At 43.5% G+C, this 23,390-nt stretch overlaps 1 protein-coding gene across 5 annotated transcripts in view; it reads left to right on the plus strand.

Annotated features, from left to right (window-relative positions):
- Nucleotides 1-23,390, plus strand: part of LOC139548283 (roundabout homolog 2-like) — a 619,120-nt gene that overhangs the window by 563,551 nt on the left and 32,179 nt on the right. For all 5 annotated transcript variants that reach the window (XM_071357862.1, XM_071357861.1, XM_071357864.1 and 2 more), the window contains 3 exons: nucleotides 43-85; nucleotides 21,848-21,975; nucleotides 23,062-23,334. In XM_071357862.1, the coding sequence (XP_071213963.1) occupies nucleotides 43-85; nucleotides 21,848-21,975; nucleotides 23,062-23,334 (444 nt within the window). The remainder of the gene's footprint in view (nucleotides 1-42; nucleotides 86-21,847; nucleotides 21,976-23,061; nucleotides 23,335-23,390) is intronic.

The raw sequence follows: 23,390 nt of genomic DNA on the forward strand, positions 1-23,390 counted from the left end.
GTCTTGGCGCTCCCTCTGTCCTCTCCTCCGCTCTGACCCCAGTGACGTTCCAGCGTGTTGACGGGGGTCTGATGAGCAATGGAAGGTGAGTGTTCTTCCCGTCAGTGTTCCATCAGGGACAGAGAGCCCTTCTCTCCACACGCAGAGCCAAACAACTCCACACCTATCATCAGTCTGCCAATCAAAACCCACAACATACACATCACCTCTATTCTGAAGGGCTTTCAAACCAACTCCCTAACACTGTGAAAACCCAGCAACCCAGTCAAACATTATGCTATAACATTAGACTATAACATTATGCTATAACATTAGACTATAACATTATGCTATAACATTAGACTATAACATTAGACTATAACATTAGACTATAACATTATGCTATAACATTAGACTATAACATTAGACTATAACATTATGCTATAACATTAGACTATAACATTATGCTATAAGATTAGACTATAACATTATACTATAACATTATGCTATAACATTAGACTATAACATTATGCTATAAGATTAGACTAAGATTAGACTATAACATTACACTATAACATTAGGCTATTCACCTAATTTTCAATGGAAATCTGGGCAGGGTCTGTTTAGGTTTTATTGTGGGGGACTTCCGGTTAAGCACTTCAGGCCAATAATTCGCAGCTAGCTAGCTAACTCACTTGCTATCGCTTCTCACAACTCCCCAAACATGGATTCATGCAAAACTGGCCTTTTTTGTTCGGTAAAGGGATGCCAAAATAACTGGCATAAACGGAGGCTGTTCATGGAGCAGGAGTGTTTTGGCTACCTGACTTTTGTGAGGAGCGAGTGCAGTTGTGAGGCGCCTTTTGATTTGCACCCACCTCTAAGAACGATGGGTCTCTTCGGCTTTGGCTCAAAGCATTGAACTTGAAGAAACTACCAAACCGACTCTATGTGTGTTCCAGTGGCTGTCAGTGCCATTTAAGATGAGGGAGGACAATACATTTTTTCATGAGCATGGCCTTCTTTATTATTACAGCAATATTCATAGTCAATTGACCCAGGTCAATGTAACAGCAATAGGTTTAGGCTACTACATGATACTCTAATTTTCCCTATACACATTGCTAATTAAAGTTTACAACGTAGGTGCACACAGGTCGAGAGACAAATTCGAGGTGACAATACCGCCTTGCAGACTCTTGCCTGCATCTAGCTGCTATAGGGTGTAATCATTAGTTCAACAGTTGCAAACAAGATTTTCTATTGGACAAATTCAGGTATGTTTATCCATGTATTGTTCCGTTTGCTTCCATTTAAGAAACATTTTTCAACAGACTTGGCGGAATGAATACACCTCTCACCACGCATAAACACAGTTCACTTTCATAGCAGCCACGTGGTATTCCTTCTCGCATCTCTCCTCCTCTCACCTCTTCCCTTCGCTTGTGGACTTCAATGCACAACACATCAGCTGTATGTGACCAGGTGAAAAAAACTTTCCAAGCCAAACCGCTACACAGCCTACATCGTTGTCACCATATTAGCTAAAGTAACGTCATAGTCAGTATAGCTGACTGGGGCGGCAGGTACCCTAGTGGGGCGGCAGGTACCCTAGTGGGGCAGCAGGTAGCCTAGTGGTTAGAGCATTGAGGTTGCTGGATCGAATCCCTGAGCTGACAAGGTAAAAATATGTTGTTCTGCCTCTGAACAAGGCAGTTAACCCACTGTTCCCCGGTAGGCCATCATTGTAAACTGACTTGCCTAGTTAAATAAAGGTTAAATATATTTTTTTGTAAGCAGTTACACCGGCGGGCCACGGTGGCAATAAATTAGAATCGAATACCCGAAAGCTTACCTTGACTTGGAAGAGTTCCAGTGTTGTGTTGGAAAGGCATAGCCAACTGGCTAACATAGCATCGCTCTGAGCAGGGTGTTTCAGTAAGCTGAACTAGCTAACTGCGTTTACTAGCTAAGTAAGTGAAACTGAAAGTGGAAAAAATGACAATCTCTCTCTTTCTTCTCCTTCATTTTGGAAGAAATGTATTTGTTCAACTATTGTCTTAGAGTCAACTACTCACCACATTTTATACACTGCAGTGCTAGCCAGCTGTATCTTATGCTTTCAGTGCTAGATTAATTATCTGATCCTTTGATTGGGAGGACAACATGTCTGTTCATGCTGCAAGAGCGCTTATAGGCTGGAGGACATCCTCCAGTTGTCCATAAGTTGTCAAAATTACTGTGTAAGTCTATGGAAGTGGGTGAGAACCATGAGCCTCCTCGGTTTTGTATTGAGGTCAACATACCCAGAGGAGGACGGAAGCTAGCTGTCCTCCAGCTACACCATGGTGCTACCTTACAGAGTGCTGTTGAGGCGACTGTAAACCTTTGCAAATTAGTCTGTTTTAATCAGTTATTTGGTGACGTAATTATATTTAGTATAGTTTTATCTAAAAGGGATAGCTTTTTAAATGTTTTACAATTTACATTTTTATGAATTCACTGAGGAGGATGGTTCTCCCCTTCCTCCTCTGAGGAGCCTCCACTGGTGTGGTCCTATCACTTTGTGGACAAGAGGCCGACTGAAGAGCATCTTTTCCCTGAGAAGTGGCTGGGCTATGATGCTCCAGTACAGACCATCTCATCAGGACATCAACAGTGTGCCAATGCCACTGCAGCGTAAAGATGCTGGTACTCAATGGGAGGTTCCAGAACTTACTGATCACAGCTACGTGTCAAGAGAACCAGTCAACAAACCCACCTGCCAAAAACAAACCCAACGTGGTGGTGCAGAGCCATTGACCCAAACCATTCTGAAGAATGACACTAGCTCAGTGTTGTATACTGGCCTTTCACTTACTGTTTTCTTTGACCATGTAGCGTTTCTGCAGAAATTCTAGCAGGTTTACTTCAAAATGCATATAACGGATCAAATACTGTTAACCTTGATGAAGCTGAAGCTGAATCTACACCAGGGTGATCTTGCTGAAGGCTTTGCTGTGTCCCAGGGAGTAGTGAGCAGAATCCTTTCCTACTGGATTGACACAATGGAGGAGCACATAAGGATCTACATTCTATGGCTGCCGAGGGAGACAATCGAGAACACAATACCTCAGTGCTTCAAAGAGAAGTTCCCCAACCCCACTTGCATCGTCGACTGCTCTGAAAATACTCTTCAGAAAGCACACAATCTCCATTCCAGATGGGAGTCATACAGCCACTATTATTCGAGCAATATTCTACAGCAGTGGTTCCCAAACTTTTTATAGTCCCGTACCCCTTCAAACATTCAACCTCCAGCTGCGTACTCCAGGGTCAGCTCACTCTCAAATTTTGTTTTTTGCCATCATTGTAAGCCTGCCACACACATACTATACGATACATTTAGTAAACATAAGAATGAGTGTGAGTTATTGTCACAACCTGGCTCATGGGAAGTGCCAAAGATCTTTTATAGGACCAGGCAAAAATAATAATGTCATAATAATCAATAATTTTCTTCTTTATTTAGCCATCTTACATATAAAACTTTATTTGTCAATCGAAAATTGTGCATAACTCACCACAGGTTAATGAGAAGGGTGTGCTTGAAAGGATGCGTATAGCTCTGCAATATTGTATTGGAGGGAGTCTCAGTCTTAAATAATTTACCCACACACACAGTCTGTGCCTGTATTTAGTTTTCATGCTAGTGAGGGCCTAGAATCCACTCTCACATAGGTATGTGGTTGCAAAGGGCAGCAGTGTCTTAATTCTTAGGGATAGCCTCCTTTTTTACAATTTTCGCCTAAATGACATACCCAAATCTAACTGCCTGTGGCTCAGGCCCTGAAGCAAGGATATGCATATTCTTGGTACCATTTGAAAGCAAACACTTTGACGTTTTCGGAAATGTGAATTGAATATAGAAGAATATAACACAATAGATCTGGTAGAAGAAAACGCAAAGAAAAAAATAACTGGTATTTTTCTACCACCATCTTTGAAATGCAAGAGAAAGGTCATAGTTATAACCATCACTCTGGTTGTAATTCCGATAGTGTCCACAAGATGGCAGCAGTGTATGTTCAAAGTTTCAGATAGATAACCTGAAAAATGAGTGAACAACAAGACTTGTAGTGTCAAGTGCCCAGGTACATTTGGGCAAATCGTGAATGAGACATTCGCATTCATATTCCATTTTTCTGCAAGAATATCATCAAATCTGTATACTTTGATTTAGCTTTCCAAGTATTAGTAGCCATATTATAAATTCAACATTTGCAAAAGAACCAGTTTTCATAACTCTGAATATTCTTATAAGTTGTGTCCAAAAGGAAAAGGCATGCTGTCACAAAAGGTTAGCGCCTACATTTTGCTACCGAGACGGGGTTTCCAGATACTCCCGTAAAGCCCAGCTCATTGGCTATCTGGCTAGCTTTGTTTAACCCCGATTGGTGCTTATTTGACAAAGATACAGTCCTTCAAGTGATGGCCGCCCGCGTCACCGGTGTGCCATGAAGGCGTCGCTCTCTGACCAAATATGGTGTCCTATAGGATATACTACACCCCTAATGATATAGTGAAGTCTTGTTACCTTCTAGGATCTCTGAGGAATACATACGAACGTGATTTGACTCGTTAAAACAACGTCTAGGGTGAGATTTTCACTGATTCCTTTCTTTGCAAATTGAACGAGTGGAAATACAAAATCGATTGCACGTGCTATATGGACCTTTTTAGGATATGAAAAAGGATTTTACCTAACAAAACAACACTTCATGTTATCTCTGGGACCCTTTGTATTATAAATCCGAGCAATATTTCAGAATGTAAGTACACATTTCACCTTCAGAGATGAATTTATCAAACCTATCGTGGTGAAAAAAGTGTTTTGTTGTTAGGTTCTCTCCTCAAACAATAGCATGGCATTTTTTTTCGCAGTAATGGCTAATGTAAATTGGACAGTGCAGTTATATTAACAAGAATTTAAGCTTTCAGCTGATATAAGACACTTATATGTACCGACATTTGTTGTTTCTCTAAAATCTGTGAACTTGATATAACGCGCTGCATGATTTACAACTTTACAATTTACAACTTGATGGAACGCCGATCCTTAAAAAGCGTGATTTGCGCTATTTGCCAAGGCAGGATACTCTAAGCGCGGCCCAATCCAGAAATCTGTCAGATCCGCTTGTTGCAATTTCGATGAGGCTCTCTTGTTCAGATATCGGTAAGTGTACTGGAGGCAGGGCATGAAAAGGATAATGAATCCAGTTGTTTTTGTCATCCGTTTCGGGAAGTACCTGCGTAATTGCGCACCCAAATCAATCATGTGCTTCGCTATATCACATTTGACATTGTCCGTAAGCTTGAGTTCATTTGCACACAAAAATCATACAATGATGGAAAGGCCTGTGTGCTGTCCTTGTTAATGCAGACAGAGAAGAGCTCCAACTTTTTAATCATAGCCTCAATTTTGTTCCGCACATTGAATATAGTTGCAGAGTCCCTGTAATCCTAGATTCAGATCATTCAGGTGACAAAAAACATCATCCAGGTAGGGCCGTCATATGAGAAACTCGTCATCATGCAAGCGGTCAGACAAGTGAAAATTATGGTCAGTAAAGAAAGCTTTAAGCTCGTCTCTCGATTAAAAAAAGCATGTCAATACTTTGCCCCTTGATAACCAGCGCACTTCTGTATGTTGTAATAGCGCTACATGGTTGCTGCCAATATCATTGCATAGTGCAGAAAATACACAAGAGTTCAGAGGCCTTGCTTTAACAAAGTTAACCATTTTCATTGTAGTGTCCAAAACGTATTTCAAGCTGTCAGGCATTCCCTTGGCAGCAAGAGCCTCTTGGTGGATGCAGCAGTGTACCCAAGTGGCGTCGGGAGCAACTGCTTGCACGCGCGTTACCACTCCACTATGTCTCCCTGTCATGGCTTTTGTGCCATCAGTACAGATACCAACACATCTTGACCACCAAAGTTCATTTGATGTCACAAAGCTGTCCACTACTTAAAAAATATCCTCCCCTGTTGTCCTGGTTTCCAGTGGTTTTGCAGAAGAGGATGTCTTCCTTAATTGACCCACCATTAACATAATGGGCATATACCAGGAGCTGTGCCAGGTCCCCACGTCTGTTGATTCATCCAGCTGCAACACATATAATTCACTGGCTTGTATGCAAAGCAGTAATTGTTTCAAAACATCTCCTGCCATGTCACTGATGCATCGTGAAACAATGTTATTTGATAAAGGCATTGTCTGTATAGTTTTTTGGGGCTTGCCTGTGCTAGCCACTCAGTAGCTCACCATATAAGATGCTTCTAGCCCCTTCTTATTAATGGTATCTGCATTTATAAATGTCTTACTCCTCGAAAGTCATCTTAATTCTCGCACAATTTTTCAAATTGGCATGTTTTGTTTCTAAATGTCTGCGGTTTCATCGAGTTGTGATATTGTGCATTTGCACATATAACACACTGTGGCTGAGGAAAGGCACTACTCCCAATATAAGTTAACCACAAATCAATGTAGTTCTCATCCTATTTGCGCCTCTTCGATGGTCCAACGTCCCTGTCTGTTGTTCGGTGCTTCCCCGGGTAAGGGGGCAGTAGCTCTTCGGCTGCATCAGATTCACAACTGTCAGTGTCCTTGCTAGCTGGGCTAACAACAAATGTAGAATTACTGATGCTAGCATTGGATGTGCTCATGGAAGCAGAACCACTTGTGTCATCGACAGATGCAGTTGTAGTACTGCTGGTAGTAGCAGTACTACCAGTAGAGATGGTATGTGTCTCTATGGACGCGGGCCTTACTTTTTTTAGCCATTTATCAATTTTCGAGCAAACGGTTTGGCTACATATGGACCGTTAGTGGAATTCCTGCGAGAGAGTAACGGTTAATGTGATTGGATGTTAATTATTTGATTAGGTTACCTGTATTTGACATTGTGTTGTTATTTCCCTGAACACTAGATGGTTTAATTTTATTTTTGGCAGTGAAACGAGGCTACTCAGGCGAGAAAAAAACCTCAGCCAAATGTATTGCCCTGTTGTGGGATGTACGCAAAAAAAAAATGTTGGAGAAAAAAAAAAATATATATATATATTTATGTGAATCACATTTTTATTTGGGTACATCCGATTGCATTCCGCGTTCCCCTGGGGGTACGCGTATCCCACTTTGGGAATACCTGCTCTACAGTATTTGGTTGTCATTGCTTCATCCTCGCTATGTTCATTTCTCCTGCATATGGAGACAGATGCAGTGACAAGTTCATCACCCAAACTCTGGCTTCCTGGAATACCTTAGGCCTGGCATAGAAGTTATGGCAGACAGGGGCTTCTCCATCCGAGATCTGCTGTATGAGAGGAAGGTAAACCTTGCCATACCAGCCTTCACTCAGAAAGGAGAGCAGCTGTCTGATGAGGATGTCACAAGCATGAGAAGGATAGCTAATGTACCTATACATGTTGAGAGAGTTATCAGACGACTCAAGGTGTTATCAGACGACTCAAGGTGTTAAAAATCCTCTCCCAGACTGTTCCCATCAACCTGACACACAAAATGGACAAAGTCCTTAGACTCTGTGCAGCATTTGTTAACATGCAGGGTGAGATCATCCATGAGGATGCAGAGTGAGCAGTGAGAATGTTCATGAATCTGAAATGTAACTTTATACACTATAATTTCATCCACATTAGATATTGGTATATACAGTTGAAGTCGGAAGTTTACATACACTTAGGTTGGAGTCATTAAAACTTGTTTTACAACCACTCCACAAATGTCTTGTTAACAAACTATAGTTTTGGCAAGTCGATTAGGACATCTACTTTGTGCATGACAAGTAATATTTCCAACAATTGTTTACAGACAGATTATTTCACTTAAAACTTACCGTATCACAATTCCAGTGGGTCAGAAGTTTACATACACTAAGTTGACTGTGCCTTTAAACAGCTTGGAAAATTCCAGAAAATGATGTCATGGATTTAGAAGCTTCTGATAGGCTAATTGACATTATTTGAGTCAATTGGAGGTGTACCTGTGGATGTATTTCAAGGCCTACCTTCAAAACCAGTGCCACTTTGCTTGACAACATGGGAAAATCAAAAGAAATCAGCCAAGACCTCCACAAGTCTGGTTCATCCTTGGGAGTAATTTCCAAACACCTGAAGGTACCACGTTCATCTGTACAAACAATAGTCCGCAAGTATAAACACCATGGGACCACACAGCCGCCATACCGCTCAGGAAGGAGACGCCTTCTGTCTACTTGAGATGAACGTACTTTGGTGCGAAAAAAGATGTGGATATATTGAAGCAACATCTCAAGACATCAGTCAGGAAGTTAAAGCTTGATCGCAAATGGGTCTTCCAAATGGACATTGACCCCAAGCATACTTCCAAAGTTGTGGCAAAATGGCTTGAGGACAACAAGTGTAGGTATTGGAGTTGCCATCACAAAGCCCTGACCTCAATCCTATAGAAAGTTTGTGGGCAGATCTGAAAAAGCATGTGCAAGCAAGGAGGCCTACAAGCCAAAATTCACCCAACTTATTGTGGGAAGATTGTGGAAGGCTACCCGAAACATTTGACCCAAGTTAAAGAATTTAAAGGCAATGCTACCATTGAGTGTATACTAATTGTGTGTATGTAAACTTCTGACCCATTGGGAATGTGATGAAAGAAATTAAAGTTGAAATAAATCATTCTCTCTACTATTATTCTGGCATTTCACATTCTTAAAATAAAGTGGTGATCCTAACTGACCTAAAATAGATTTTTACTAGGATTACATGTCAGGAATTGTGAAAAACTGAGTTTAAATATATTTGGCTAAGGTGTATGTAAACTTCCGACTTCAACTGTATATATAGTTTCCTATTTAATCTGAATAATTTTAATGTTCATACATTTTAAATATACTGTAGCTTTGCCTGTTCCTGATAATTACAGGCATCCAATAGGTGCTGTTTAAAATATTATTTAAAAATTTAACATCAAAATGTCTCTAGCAGACCAAGAGGGAAGACAACTGTTTATCAAGTGACACACTGTTTTCTCAATTTGTGCCCTTGAAAACCAAACCCAGAATCAAACTGAAAACACATTTGAAACCCTTAGACATGTCTCCTCGTCCTTCATTTCAAAATGTTAAGGATCAAAGAAAATGTCAAGTAAGTTGAATTTCATAGCGTTTTCATGAACACCATAATTTGCCAAGTGCAAGATGAGTTACGGTATGCTTAGGTAAGTTCATGAAGTGCCATATGAAAATAAAGAGCCATACAAGGTACAATTCAAATATTCATAAATCATAAGGAGTTATCTGTAGGCATTAGATAGACTTACAGTGGGGAGAACAAGTATTTGATACACTGCCGATTTTGCAGGTTTTCCTACTTACAAAGCATGTAGAGGTCTGTAATTTTTATCATAGGTACACACAAAAATCCAGAAAATCACATTGTATGATTTTTAAGTAATTCATTTGCATTTTATTGCATGACATAAGTATTTGATCACCTACCAACCAGTAAGAATTCCGGCTCTCACAGACCTGTTAGTTTTTCTTTAAGCAGCCCTCCTGTTCTCCACTCATTACCTGTATTAACTGCACCTGTTTGAACTCGTTACCTGTATAAAAGACACCTGTCCACACACTCAATCAAACAGACTCCAACCTCTCCACAATGGCCAAGACCAGAGAGCTGTGTAAGGACATCAGGGATAAAATTGTAGACCTGCACAAGGCTGGGATGGGCTACAGGACAATAGGCAAGCAGCTTGGTGAGAAGGCAACAACTGTTGGCGCAATTATTAGAAAATAGAAGAAAATAGAAGAAGTTCAAGATGATGGTCAATCACCCTCGGTCTGGGGCTCCATGCAAGATCTCACCTCGTGGGGCATCAATGATCATGAGGAAGGTGAGGGATCAGCCCAGAACTACACGGCAGGACCTGGTCAATGACCTGAAGAGAGCTGGGACCACAGTCTCAAAGAAAACCATTAGTAACACACTACGCCGTCATGGATTAAAATCCTGCAGCGCACACAAGGTCCCCCTGCTCAAGCAGGCGCATGTCCAGGCCCGTCTGAAGTTTGCCAATGACCATCTGGATGATCCAGAGGAGGAATGGGAGAAGGTCATGTGGTCTGATGATTAAAAAATAGAGCTTTTTGGTCTAAACTCCACTCGCCGTGTTTGGAGGAAGAAGAAGGATGAGTACAACCCCAAGAACACCATCCCAACCGTGAAGCATGGAGGTGGAAACATCATTCTTTGGGGATGCTTTTCTGCAAAGGGGACAGGACGACTGCACCGTATTGAGGGGAGGATGGATGGGGCCATGTATTGCGAGATCTTAGCCAACAACCTCCTTCCCTCAGTAAGAGCATTGATGATGGGTCGTGGCTGGGTCTTCCAGCATGACAACGACCCGAAACACACAGCCAGGGCAACTAAGGAGTGGCTCCGTAAGAAGTATCTCAAGGTCCTGGAGTGGCCTAGCCAGTCTCCAGACCTGAACCCAATAGAAAATCTTTGGAGGGAGCTGAAAGTCCGTATTGCCCAGCGACAGCCCCGAAACCTGAAGGATCTGGAGAAGGTCTGTATGGAGGAGTGGGCCAAAATCCCTGCTGCAGTGTGTGCAAACCTGGTCAAGAACTACAGGAAACGTATGATCTCTGTAATTGCAAACAAAGGATTCTGTACCAAATATTAAGTTCTGCTTTTCTGATGTATCAAATACTTATGTCATGCAATAAAATGCTAATTAATTACTTAAAAATCATACAATGTGATTTTCGGGATTTTTGTTTTAGATTCCGTCTCTCACAGTTGAAGTGTACCTATGATAAAAATTACAGACCTCTACATGCTTTGTAAGTAGGAAAATCTGCAAAATCAGCAGTGTATCAAATACTTGTTCTCCCCACTGTATATGAAGAGAGCTGTACAAGGCAAGATATAAAAAACTGTCCAAGACAACAAAACCACGTCAATTAAGAGTTATGCTTAGATAATAAGGTTGAGCTGACAGAGAGAGCTTTACAAGGCACAACTATTTCAAAACACAAAGTATTAGGCCCCGAGCCTTGATACCACATAGATGAACATAATTGGAGCACAGAGTTAGTCTACCTGACTGGAACTCATCTACTATCCTTGGCAGCAAATGTGTGAAATAAAATGCCTTCAGTTTAGAGATAACATCAGCACATCAGAATTTAACATCAATAACAACCTGCTCGGATGGACCCCAGATCAGCAGTTTGCATCTCTCCAGTCCTGTGCAGAGCATGACCATTTGCATCCCACGGGCTCCATTAGGTTGCCGCTGAGGAACCCCATCCACCAGCTTCACATCGGTGAGTTTGCCAGAGAACAGTTCAGTCAGAGACTCACACTTCTTACTCAGAACAGGACATTTGATTTCTAGAAGTTCTTGAGAGTTTAACACTCCATCTGGGCTTGCAGAAAGCCATGTCTCCTTGACACTCACTACTGTGCCTCTACTCTCCAGACTAATCCCACAGCTCTCCAGCCATGTGTAGGCCACCTGCTCATTCTCCTTGCCATATGTGGTTGCTGAGTTCCCATGGAACCGGGGGAAGAAATGCTCCCGCACAAAGTTGTCGGGATATGTTGAGATGCGCACAGGAACCTTCTTTGCTGAGCTAGCAGTGGTGGGAAGTTTACGCGCGTCATACCACGATCGGGAGGCACTCTGTGCATTAGTGAAGTCCTCCAAGCTGGCTCATTTATACTCCTCCAGCTTAACATAAATGTCAAGCAGTTCTTACACTGCATGGTTCATGCCGTGTTCACCATGAGGCTGATGTAGCTGTGCGGCTGCTGCTGGAACTTGATGACTGTTTGGTTTAGCTTTGATGTACTTGTGCAGAAAGCTCCCTACTCGAACCTTGACCCCTTCCAAACTCTTCTTAAGTGCATTGTGGGAGTGGTGCGCAGGATTTGGATGTAGAGATGGAGATGTGGCCGGGGTGCTGTCAGAGAACTCTTCACTTTGTTTGTGACGTTTGAAACAGATCTCACTAAACCTTTTTGGAGAGAAATTCCGCTGCGTCGCAGAGTTCCACTGGCAATGTTAATCTGTACAGAACACCCCTGTCATCCTCCATACACAGCATTCTGCACAGCCAACAAAACACTACTGTTATCATAGTCAATTACAGTACAGAACACTCCTGTCATCCTCCATACACAGCATTCTGCACCGCCAACAAAACACTACTGTTATAATAGTCAATTACAGTACAGAACACTCCTGTCATCCTCCATACACAGCATTCTGCACCGCCAACAAAACACTACTGTTATAATAGTCAATTACAGTACAGAACACTCCTGTCATCCTCTATACACAGCATTCTGCACCGCCAACAAAACACTGCTGTTATAATAGTCAATTACAGTACAGAACACCCCTGTCATCCTCCATACACAGCATTCTGCACTGCCAACAAAACACTGCTGTTATAATAGTCAATTACAGTACAGAACACCCCTGTCATCCTCTATACACAGCATTCTGCACCGCCAACAAAACACTACTGTTATAATAGTCAATTACAGTACAGAACACTAGTTTACATGGTATTCACAGTTTACTATTTTACACAGTTCCCTTTTAAGTAGTAGGTTTAGGTTGTGTTGGTAATTTCCTATTTGATTGTAAAATTCACCCTGATTCTGTACCTACCTCATTGCCATTCCAGATTAGGCTGATATACTACACAATGAGCCGTTGAAACCAAGAATCGCGTGGGCATACTGTACTAGTTAACGTTATCAGTTCTGGTCAGTGATATGGTATCATCACAATTAGCCAGCTAGCTAAGTAACTAGCTAACATCAAACATATCAGTCATAGAAAGGGAAAGTTATGATAAAGAAAACGCCAGTGAGCTAGCTACCTTCCATAGTATTACAGCTTAATGACTACAAGACTTCCTCTGCCTTGGAACACAAGAACACCCTGCAGTCTCCACCGTGCTGACTGAAGATACAAGAATCCAGGCAGAATGATGGTGTGTTTTGCTTTGACTGAGCTGGACATCTGCTTTGAGGAACACCAGGTTGTCATCCTCAAGACAGTGAATAAGCAAGCGTCTAACTTTGCCGCTGTGGAGGTATTTATATTCATCTGTACTTTTGTATCTCCTCATCTCTGACCCATCCACACTGTGAGCGCTGCGTTAATCAAATCCGGTATCAGGATAAATAAAAAGCAAGGTCTGCTAACTTTCTTTAATTATGTTTAATTAACGCAAACAATAAATGGCAAATGCAATTTTCGTATATACGCGTTCGCTGTATCACCGTGCAGGGTTAAACAGAGAAATGTGGAATGTGCTCAAACAACAGTTTTTATACTATGACAGCTTTAGTTCCAACCCGTCCGTTGGCCTATCACAGTAGAGGCTGAGCGCGGTTTAAACTTTTCCCAGCCTATGCTGGCACTCGGACTTGTCCAAGTCCCTTGGTGCTCTCCTCTGTCCGCATCTGGTTGTTGGGGAGATTAGATCCGTCTTGTGTCTCCCCGTCGATTCTACACTCAAACAGTTCCTAATATGGTATTGTCCAGTGTCCTACCCTCCCTGGTTGGCCTAGAGATATGCACCCTTCCCCTCTCCAGATTGACCACAGCTTTTATGGCCTGTCACTCTATGTTGGTCAGTCTTTACACACATACATCTGCATTGTTTGTGTGTGTGTGTAACAAAACAATATTCATCTTCAAACAATATGGTAGCGGGCTATAGTGCATAAACATAAATCCTAACAACACCGAGAGACAATATGAAATAATTGACGATGTCATCGTCGGTTTGTTTGTGACGTTTTGTGGCCATTTCTTATATTGTCCTCCCACTCTTGAATAATCTGTGGATGTGGCACAGACTTGCCATTTGACTGAAATATTTTTCTTGGTATGATCCCACAACATTTTGAGATAGCTAGCTAACGTGCGCAGAACGGAAAGAAGGCCACAAAGGAAGACCTCCATCAAACAGAACGTTCTGACATTGTTTTGTTTCCGGGTTATTAACCCTTGTGTGGTGTTCATGTTTTTGTTACTCACCCAATGATCGCAGGTCTGATGGACCCACAATATTATTGGGTTTTTAAAACAAAACAGCCATAACAATTTGCGTAAAAATACTTAATACTTAGATGTTGACTTATATCAATTACAAGCAATATAGACGTATATGGTTAAAATTTGCCATTTACCTCTGCTAGATCACATTTATCAATAAAAGCACTATTCTTTTTTTTAAATAAAATGTGATTTTTGTCATCAAAAATCTATTATAATCATGACATGGGTGGAATTAATCAAGTGTTTCTTGAACAAATATAAATTAAATAAGGTTTTCATCACTTTTGATGTTTTTTGCTTTGAACTGAACAAATTGGAAGTACAAATTGACATACTGTATTTAATGGAAATGATAAATGAGCCGCAACGAACAGAGTTTTACTGTGTGTGTGTTGCAAATGTATTTATTGCACTTGATGCATGTGTACTGTGTCTTCCTGTCCTTCGTGGGTCCACACACATCACATCGGTTCTTCTTGTTACTACCGGCTGCAATCTGAAATGATGAAAACACTTAGTTCAGGAATTTTACTAACATCTCACTCACTCACATATATTGTTAGAGCAGGCCAAGGACGGAGAGTCAGACATACACACATGCAACAACATCACTCACACTCACTTCAGGTATTGGTGTTGTTGGTTCTGTGGGTCGGGCGGATGGGGCACCAACATCCTCCTCCTGAATCCTCCTCAGGTTGGCTGCAGAAGCTTGGGTCCTTGGGATATGTTCCCTCCTCTGGATTGGAGGTCTTACCAATGCCTTGCCCAGCTCATCGAGAAAGAGCCGTCTCCTCCGGAGCTTTCCTCTGGTCCAATCTGGGTTCAATGCCATCCAGATGACAAACGCGTTGTACGCCGAGATGTCCAAGATGTTGAAGAATATCACAAGTGGCCAGCGTAGGATTCTTCTTTTGCAGCTGTAGCCAGTCAACAGCTTGTCTTAATCATCACAGGCAGCCCAGATCTTGATTCCATATTTGGTGGGTTTAGATGGTATGTACTGCCTGAAGGGGCAGTTCAAAAGAAGACTTTATGTCCTGCACATGAGTAACCGCCATCCGCGTCGGCCCTGGTTGCATCCTTATCACATTGGCAGCCATGCGGCGTGGCTCATTCCTTGGGCAAGAAAACCATTCAATTTCAAAATGTTTGGACATCTATATTTCTCCTCCTGCAGGCTGCTGATGAGCTGGTTGCTAACGGGCTGGTCCTGGGGCTGGCTGCTGGCGGGCTGGTCCTGGGGCTGGCTGCTGGCGGGCTGGTCCTGGGGCTGGCTGCTGGCGGGCTGGTCCTGGGGCTGGCTGCTGGCGGGCTGGTCCTGGGGCTGGCTGCTGGCGGGCTGGTCCTGGGGCTGGCTGCTGGCGGGCTGGTCCTGGGGCTGGCTGCTGGCGGGCTGGTCCTGGGGCTGATTGACGGTCAATATTATCCTCTTCTTCCAACTCAATGTCAGACTCCGAATTGACAGAGACATGACCCTCATCTTCCAAAGTGGAAGACGCTCCTTCAACACTAGCTTCTCTCTCTTATTTTTAAGGCCCTCTGAGCAGAGATTATTTTTGTGGTGTTCGGGTCCACTGTAATATAAATGTGTAGGGTGGTGCATAGTGGGCACTCAATGAAAATCTGTTATTTTACATGTTCTTCACAGAAAATGAGCCAAGGCCAATGAGTCTCAGGTTGTAAAAAATAATGCTTGTTTGTTTTAGTAAACATAGAAAATTGGTCCCACAGACCCGAACACCCCACAATGGTTAAATAAGTTGAATATGATTAGACTATAACATTAGGCTATCTCAATGGTATTATTATCAACAACCTGCATCTAAAGCTGTGCTAACCTCTATCCTAGGCTTTACACATCTTCACTATAGTGCCCTTGGCTCATCTTCATAAAATATGCATTATGTCTTCACTGCACTGAGCCTGCTCGAACGCTGATAGATGACTGATGGATCTATAGATCACTGAGAGGCCCTACCTGCGTGTTTACGTCGCACACAGACCTGTGTGCAAACATACATTCCTAACACATCTCCGTTCACGCATCAACAGACAGACTCATAAATCTCCTCAACAGAATTAGCAGAAACAATTTAAGCAGAGAGTGCTTTTATTTTATCATTTATCTTCCCCTGCCGGCAACCCAGAAGCCCCCTGGAGTGATAAATTTGCCTGTCACTTTGCCAAGGCAACTGGGATCCGAGCACATGTAATAATGTAAAAATAATTACCCAGGGGAGAGGTGTGGAGGTACCCCTGCTGCACCCCACACAGCCTGCTCGCTCTGTGTGTGTGTGTGTGTGTGTGTGTGTGTGTGTGTGTGTGTGTGTGTGTGTGTGTGTGTGTGTGTGTGTGTGTGTGTGTGTGAGAGAGAGCGGTTACAGAGAGTGGGGCCCATCTCAATGACACCAGTTACTGAGCCTTTGTAGGGATTCAGGAGGCTCCCCAGAGAAGCCAGCGCCTCTGTCTGTCTACTGCTCTATCACACCTGAGTAAATAGGTAAATCCACACAGAGCTCACACACTCCATCTGAGATTCTAAACTAGTTCAGAGTCTGTTTGTCTGAGTGTGTTTTTCCAGTATTTAGTCTACTTTGTGTATCTGTATGTGAGTTAGTTTTTCTGTTTGTGTGTATATTGTCTGTGTGTTTATGTGTGTGCCTGTGTGTGTGTGTGTGTATAGTGTGTATAGTGTGTCGATGTGCATGCTGCTCATATTTCTGCGAGAGCCGCCAGCAAGCACTCAAATAATTAACCACGCCACTTGCCATGTCTTTTCTCATCTATTTTTTGCTGTAGTGTTTTTCCTTCAATTTTCCACATAAGTGGTTCTGATTCTCACCCCCGGCGGATGGGATTGGAGGGGTCTGTATCTGTGGCACTATATTTGCTATAGCTTAAGTCAGTGGGGGAGACATTTCTACACAGCGCCAGAGTGGTAGGACATAGTGGGTGAGACATTTCTACACAGCACCAGAGTGGTAGGACATAGTGGGGGAGACATTTCTACACAGCACCAGAGTGGTAGGACATAGTGGGGGAGACATTTCTACACAGCACCAGAGTGATAGGACATAGTGGGGGAGACATTTCTACACAGCACCAGAGTGGTAGGACATAGTGGGGGAGACATTTCTACACAGCACCAGAGTGATAGGACATAGTGGGGGAGATATTTCTACACAGCACCAGAGTGGTAGGACATAGTGGGGGAGATATTTCTACACAGCACCAGAGTGGTAGGACATAGTGGGGGAGACATTTCTACACAGCACCAGAGTGGTAGGACATAGTGGGGGAGACATTTCTACACAGCACCAGAGTGGTAGGACATAGTGGGGGAGATATTTCTACACAGCACCAGAGTGGTAGGACATAGTGGGGGAGACATTTCTACACAGCACCAGAGTGGTAGGACATAGTGGGGGAGACATTTCTACACAGCACCAGAGTGGTAGGACATAGTGGGGGAGACATTTCTACACAGCACCAGAGTGGTAGGACATAGTGGGGGAGACATTTCTACACAGCACCAGAGTGGTAGGACATAGTGGGGGAGACATTTCTACACAGCACCAGAGTGGTAGGATGCACTAAGTCGGGAGCTAGCTCTGCTTCTACAGTAGCAGAAAGTCTTGATCCTGGTCACTGTGGTCACATCAAAGCCCTAATCCTGGTCACTGTGGTCACATCAAAGCCCTAATCCTGGTTACTGTGGTCACATCAAAGCCCTAATCCTGGTCACTGTGGTCACATCAAAGCCCTGATCCTGGTCACTGTGGTCACATCAAAGCCCTGATCCTGGTCACTGTGGTCACATCAAAGCCCTAATCCTGGTTACTGTGGTCACATCAAAGCCCTAATCCTGGTCACTGTGGTCACATCAAAGCCCTGATCCTGGTCACTGTGGTCACATCAAAGCCCTGATCCTGGTCACTATGGTCACATCAAAGCCCTGATCCTGGTCACTATGGTCACATCAAAGCCCTGATCCTGGTCACTATGGTCACATCAAAGCCCTGATCCTGGTCACTATGGTCACATCAAAGCCCAGATGTTGCAGCTTCCCCATATGCCCCTGCAGAGTGAGAGTGACCCTCCCAGTATCACAGGGAAATGTGTTCATGTGTTACCTGGGATGTTTATTGCATTAATTAGACAATAGCAAATGGAGTCACGTCTGTTCCCAGCTCCTCATTGGCTGCTGCCAAATTGTCCTGACTGAACAAATCACTTAATCGATCACAGAATAAATGATTAATGGAATATGAATAGGCTGCAGATTGGTAGACTTGGATGGCTTGACTTTGGTTGCTCATGTGAAAATGATAAAAGGCGATAAGGACCCATTCCTTCTCACTCTGTCACTAGAGAGATGGTAATTAGGAGCTAGTAATAACTATCACAGCGCTGATCAATATTTTAGCCAGAGCAGATTCTGATCTTTAGAGAGTGGACTAAGCACTGCCGCCAACAGGTTCTGCCAACACTGTTGCTATGGAGATTCCTTTACATCACGGGACTCAGGAGCTAAGTGACAGAATCCTCTATGAACGGACATCTCAAATGGAAATACATGTTTCAACATGCCTTAAGTGTAATTTCATGTGCAGGCTTTTAGTGGGGTAGTATTGAGCAGTAGGCATGCGGAGCGTGAACACATCTTATTTATGTAGTTGCATTGGGATTAATATCTCTGGTCTGGCTTGTTTATGGCTCGTCGCGCGTCAGGCATCCTGGGTGGTTACTCAGGTTTGCTACCTTTCACAACAAACAGCCAAAAAGTCTGACAGGAAAATAGCACAAATTCAAATCATTTCTTGGCCAAGGCTGCAATAAATCCCCGAACTCAACTAGGATTAAAAGTAACTTGTCAAGGATCCAGAAGACGTATGACCATTCCCCCCTACAGTCATAACAGCCATATACCAAATACTCCCAATAGAACCCACATACCAAATACTCCCAATAGAACCCACATACCAAATACTCCCAATAGAACCCATATACCAAATACTCCCAATATAAATAATTTTTATTCTAATTATCGAGGCAGCCATCTCCAGTGTCAACACCTTGTCTTCCAAATGGTCTTACTGGTGTCTTTGCACTGTGCTGCATGGTGGAGGGTTATTAGGGGTGTGTAGGGCTGTAGGTCTGGTACTGAGACAGTAGTATAGTATTTTTCTATATACAAGGTATTCCGTGGTGCAGTGTAGGTGCAGTCGACAAGAGAGAACACGGCCCTCCCTCTCCATTTCTCTCTTTCTTTGTCAAATGCCAGGAAACTGTAGGCTGACAGATGTTGAGAGTGAGGGAGGAAAGGAGGGGTGAAAGCAGGAGGTATATGGGGGGGAAATAAAATAAAATGGGGTTTAGAAAGAGATGGGTTGGGGGGAGAGAAAGAAAGGGGCGGAGTGGGGGAATGTACCAGTGAGAAACAGAAGGGGAGGTGGTAGGGGCTGAGATGTATTACCCTATAAAAAGTGTCTGATGCACAGCCATCAATTTGAATGACTCCTTCCCCCCGAGGGCCTGTTTTGGCATTCAGGAACCACGGCGAGGGCTCTTAGCTTGTCAGGGCCTCCCGCCTCCCTCCTGTCTCTGCAGCGCTGCAGTTCATTTGGTGTCCCCCTCCATGGAACAGCTCTTCTCATTAGAACCTGTGGCTCTGTGGCTGAGGGAGAGACTGACTGCAGAGCGCCCATTACCTGGCCATGTCCTGGGGCTCTCCCCTCCCCCTCCTCTCCCCAGGGCCAGCACATCACGTTACCTCACTGAAGCAGAGACAAAAGTCCGGTTAGGCAGGAGGCACAGCGCGGCTTTAAAGGGTGCTAGGATGTAGCACTGAGCGTGTCTGAGACAGGGATACAGACTGCAGGGCACTAGCAGTGGGGTGTTATTGTGCCATTTTCCCTCTAGCAGAAGCCATCCGGTTGATCACATGATACTGCCTGTTTGACAGACCGCGGCAGCCAGCTATTTCTCAGGGATAAGAGAAGAAAGGCTTGCTGCTGCTGTGGAGACCTTGAACAAAACGATGAACAGCTCAGTTCAACCTCTCATTCCACTCTGCCAGATGCTTCTGTAGACAAACAGCACTGCTTTTACATCCTGTCTTTACCTTGGACATTGATACATTTCTAGACTACAGTACACACAGTATGAAATATGAATCCATCTCTATGGTTCAGCCATTGGAAACTAGTGTGGTACCAACGAACTGACACACAAAGGCATTTTAGCTCCATCTCTCATCTCTCATCTACAGTAGCTCCGTCTGTGTTGCCCGTGGTAACGAGGCTGAGACGTGACTGTACAGTAAAGTGGCCCTAATGGCCTCCCAGCAGTCACCCGTGACAGGTTCAAGTCCTAATGGGACATTTTTATGGCCCCCACACTTGTGGGAGTGACTCCCAACACCTGTTAAATGGAGCCAGCCCCCATCCATACATCCATCCATCCACAGGCTGCAGCAGCCCACAAGTTGACCTGGTAGAGGAGGGAAAAGGGAGAGGGTTCAGGGCTGGGACTGGAGGAGAGCTAATCAAGGCCGGGGCAGTTTGGGCATCATCAGAAGGGGTTGATGGGATAGTACAGCAGAGAGCAATGGATGTTAATGAACAAGGTTATGTGTGAGTATGTGTGGGGGAGGGAGAATGACGTGTGTCTATCCAGTACATGTATCTGTGTGTATAGTTTGTGTACAGTGTGTGTGCGTGTGTGTGTGTTAATGTGTGTGTGTATTAATGTGTTTGTGTGTGTATGTGTATTAATGCATGTGTGTGTATTAATGTGTGTGTATTAATGTGTATGTGTGTATTAATGTGTGTGTGTATTCATGTGTGTGTGTGTTTGTATATTAATGTGTGTGTGTGTGTGTGTGTGTATTAATGCATGTGTGTGTGTGTAATAATGTGTGTGTGTGTGTGTGTAATAATGTGTGTGTATTAATGTGTGTGTGTGTGTATTAATGCATGTGTGTGTGTAATAATGTGTGTGTGTGTGTAATAATGTGTGTGTATTAATGTGTGTGTGTATTAATGTGTGTGTCTGTATTAAATGTGTGCGTGTATTAATGCATGTGTGTGTATTAATGTGTGTGTGTGTGTGTGTGTGTGTGTGTGTCTGTGTGTGTGTGTGTGTGTGTGTGTGTGTGTGTGTGTGTGTGTGTGTGTGTGTGTGTGTGTGTGTGTGTGTGTGTGTGTGTGTGTGTGTGTGTGTGTGTGTGTGTGTGTGTGTATTAATATCTGTGAGTCAGAGTGAGACAAAGACACAGCAAGAGAAAGGAAAGATACAGAGCGGCGTTGCCTGAAGGAAATCCAACTTTAAGGGAGAGGCACATGCTGCCCATACATCCTGTCTTTGAATTATCTCATTAGTACTGGAGGCGCACCCCCCCCACACACACACACACACACACACACACACTAGCATTAGAACATATGTTGGAATGTATGTCTTCATATTGGCTCCCTGCTGATTCCCTGTCATGTTTTATTCATTATTTCTCAATCTAGTCAGGAAACATGAAATGCTTACATAATTCAAAAATACACGTAACATATTTGATAGAGTGTGAGGGTTGACTTTCGCTTACGAGAGCCTTGTTTATAAAACTAAACAGAGATTTATTCAAAGACGTACAGTATTCATAGAAAACTATAACCAATTACCATTCCTAACTACACTATGTATACTGTCCATATCTAACAACCCTGTGTTTCCTCCTAGCCGACCAGGCCTGCTGAATGCCGGTGACCCAGGCTACCCGTGGCTGGCTGACTCCTGGCCTGCAACCAGCCTGCCTGTCAACAGTGGCTCCGGTGGACCCAATGACCTTAGTAACTTTGGACGAGGAGGTGAGATATCAGGGCCTGTCCAACAGTATAGCCTCTATGGGCCTGTATATGTATTAGACTGGGGGAGAGCAGAGAGAGAAAAGAGTGGAGAGAGCTGAGAGAAAGGAGAGAGAGGAGAGAGAGAGAGATGAGAGGAGAGAGAAAGGAGAGAGATAGGTGAGAGAGAAGAGATGGAGAGATAGGAAAGACCCTGTTTTGACTAGGTGCCAGACTTCGTGAGAAGAGCCTTGCTATTGAGAAAGCAAGGTCTGCTATCGTAGGCAGACAAACTATGTGCACAGGTTGAAACACAGGTTGAAACTGAGCGGCACTTCCTAACCTCCTGCCAAATGTATGACCATATTAGAGACACATATTTCCATCAGATTACACAGATCCACATAGAATTAGAAAACAAACCCAATTTTGATACACTCCCATACCTATACACTCCCATTTGTGACCTGTTGCCACAAGAAAAGGGCAACCAGTGAAGAACAAACACCATTGTAAATACAACAATGTTATTTATTTTCCCTTTTGTACTTTAACTATTTACACATAATATGACATTTAAATTGCCTTTATTATTTTGGAACTTTTGTGACAATTTTTATTGTTTATTTCGCTTTTGTTTTATCTACTTCACTTGCTTTGGCAATGTTAACATATGTTTCCCATGCCAATAAAGCCCATGAATTGAGAGAGAGAGAGGGGGAGGGGCCCAGGGTTAGGAGTCAGTGGCTGGAATTAGAATGCATGAATAAGTGGGGATGGATTTTTCAATGAGATGAATATGTTTAACTGGATGTTAAGAGCTGAGCTGATGTCAAAGTGTTGAGCTGCTCAGGGTAATCCCCTCACACCCCGGGGACAGTTCCTGACTGAACCCAGGGTCACTCTGACCTGATGCATAGTTAGACACCTCTCCACTCCTGATCTGTAATGCAGCCTTGTTCATCAATGACTCTTAACGTCACTTTACCTTTCTACCTTTTATTAAAATACAATGCGATTATAGTTGATGTGAATACAGTATTTGTCATTGAAGCCCACACCACAGCCTTCTAAACTGACCCCTATTCTCTCTCCCTGTGTCTCCTCCAGACACCAGTAGTAATGGGGATAAGACCGGCACCATGCTGTCTGACGGAGCCATCTATAGCAGTATAGACTTCACCACCAAGGCTAACTACAACAGCCCCAGCCAGGGCTCCCAGGGAGCCACCCCCTATGCCACCACACAGATCCTCCACTCCAGTAGTATCCATGAGCTGGCTGTGGACCTCCCCGAGGCCCAGTGGAAGGCCTCCATCCAGGCCAAACAGGAGATGGCCAACCTGGGGTACTCCCTGCCCGACAAGAACTCCTGCAACAACAGTGAGTGGATAGTGTGTGTGTGTGTGTGTGTGTGTGTGTGTGTGTGTATGTGTGTG

This window comes from Salvelinus alpinus, chromosome 21 (assembly GCF_045679555.1).
Source record: "Salvelinus alpinus chromosome 21, SLU_Salpinus.1, whole genome shotgun sequence".
NCBI classification, from domain to species: Eukaryota; Metazoa; Chordata; class Actinopteri; order Salmoniformes; family Salmonidae; genus Salvelinus; species Salvelinus alpinus.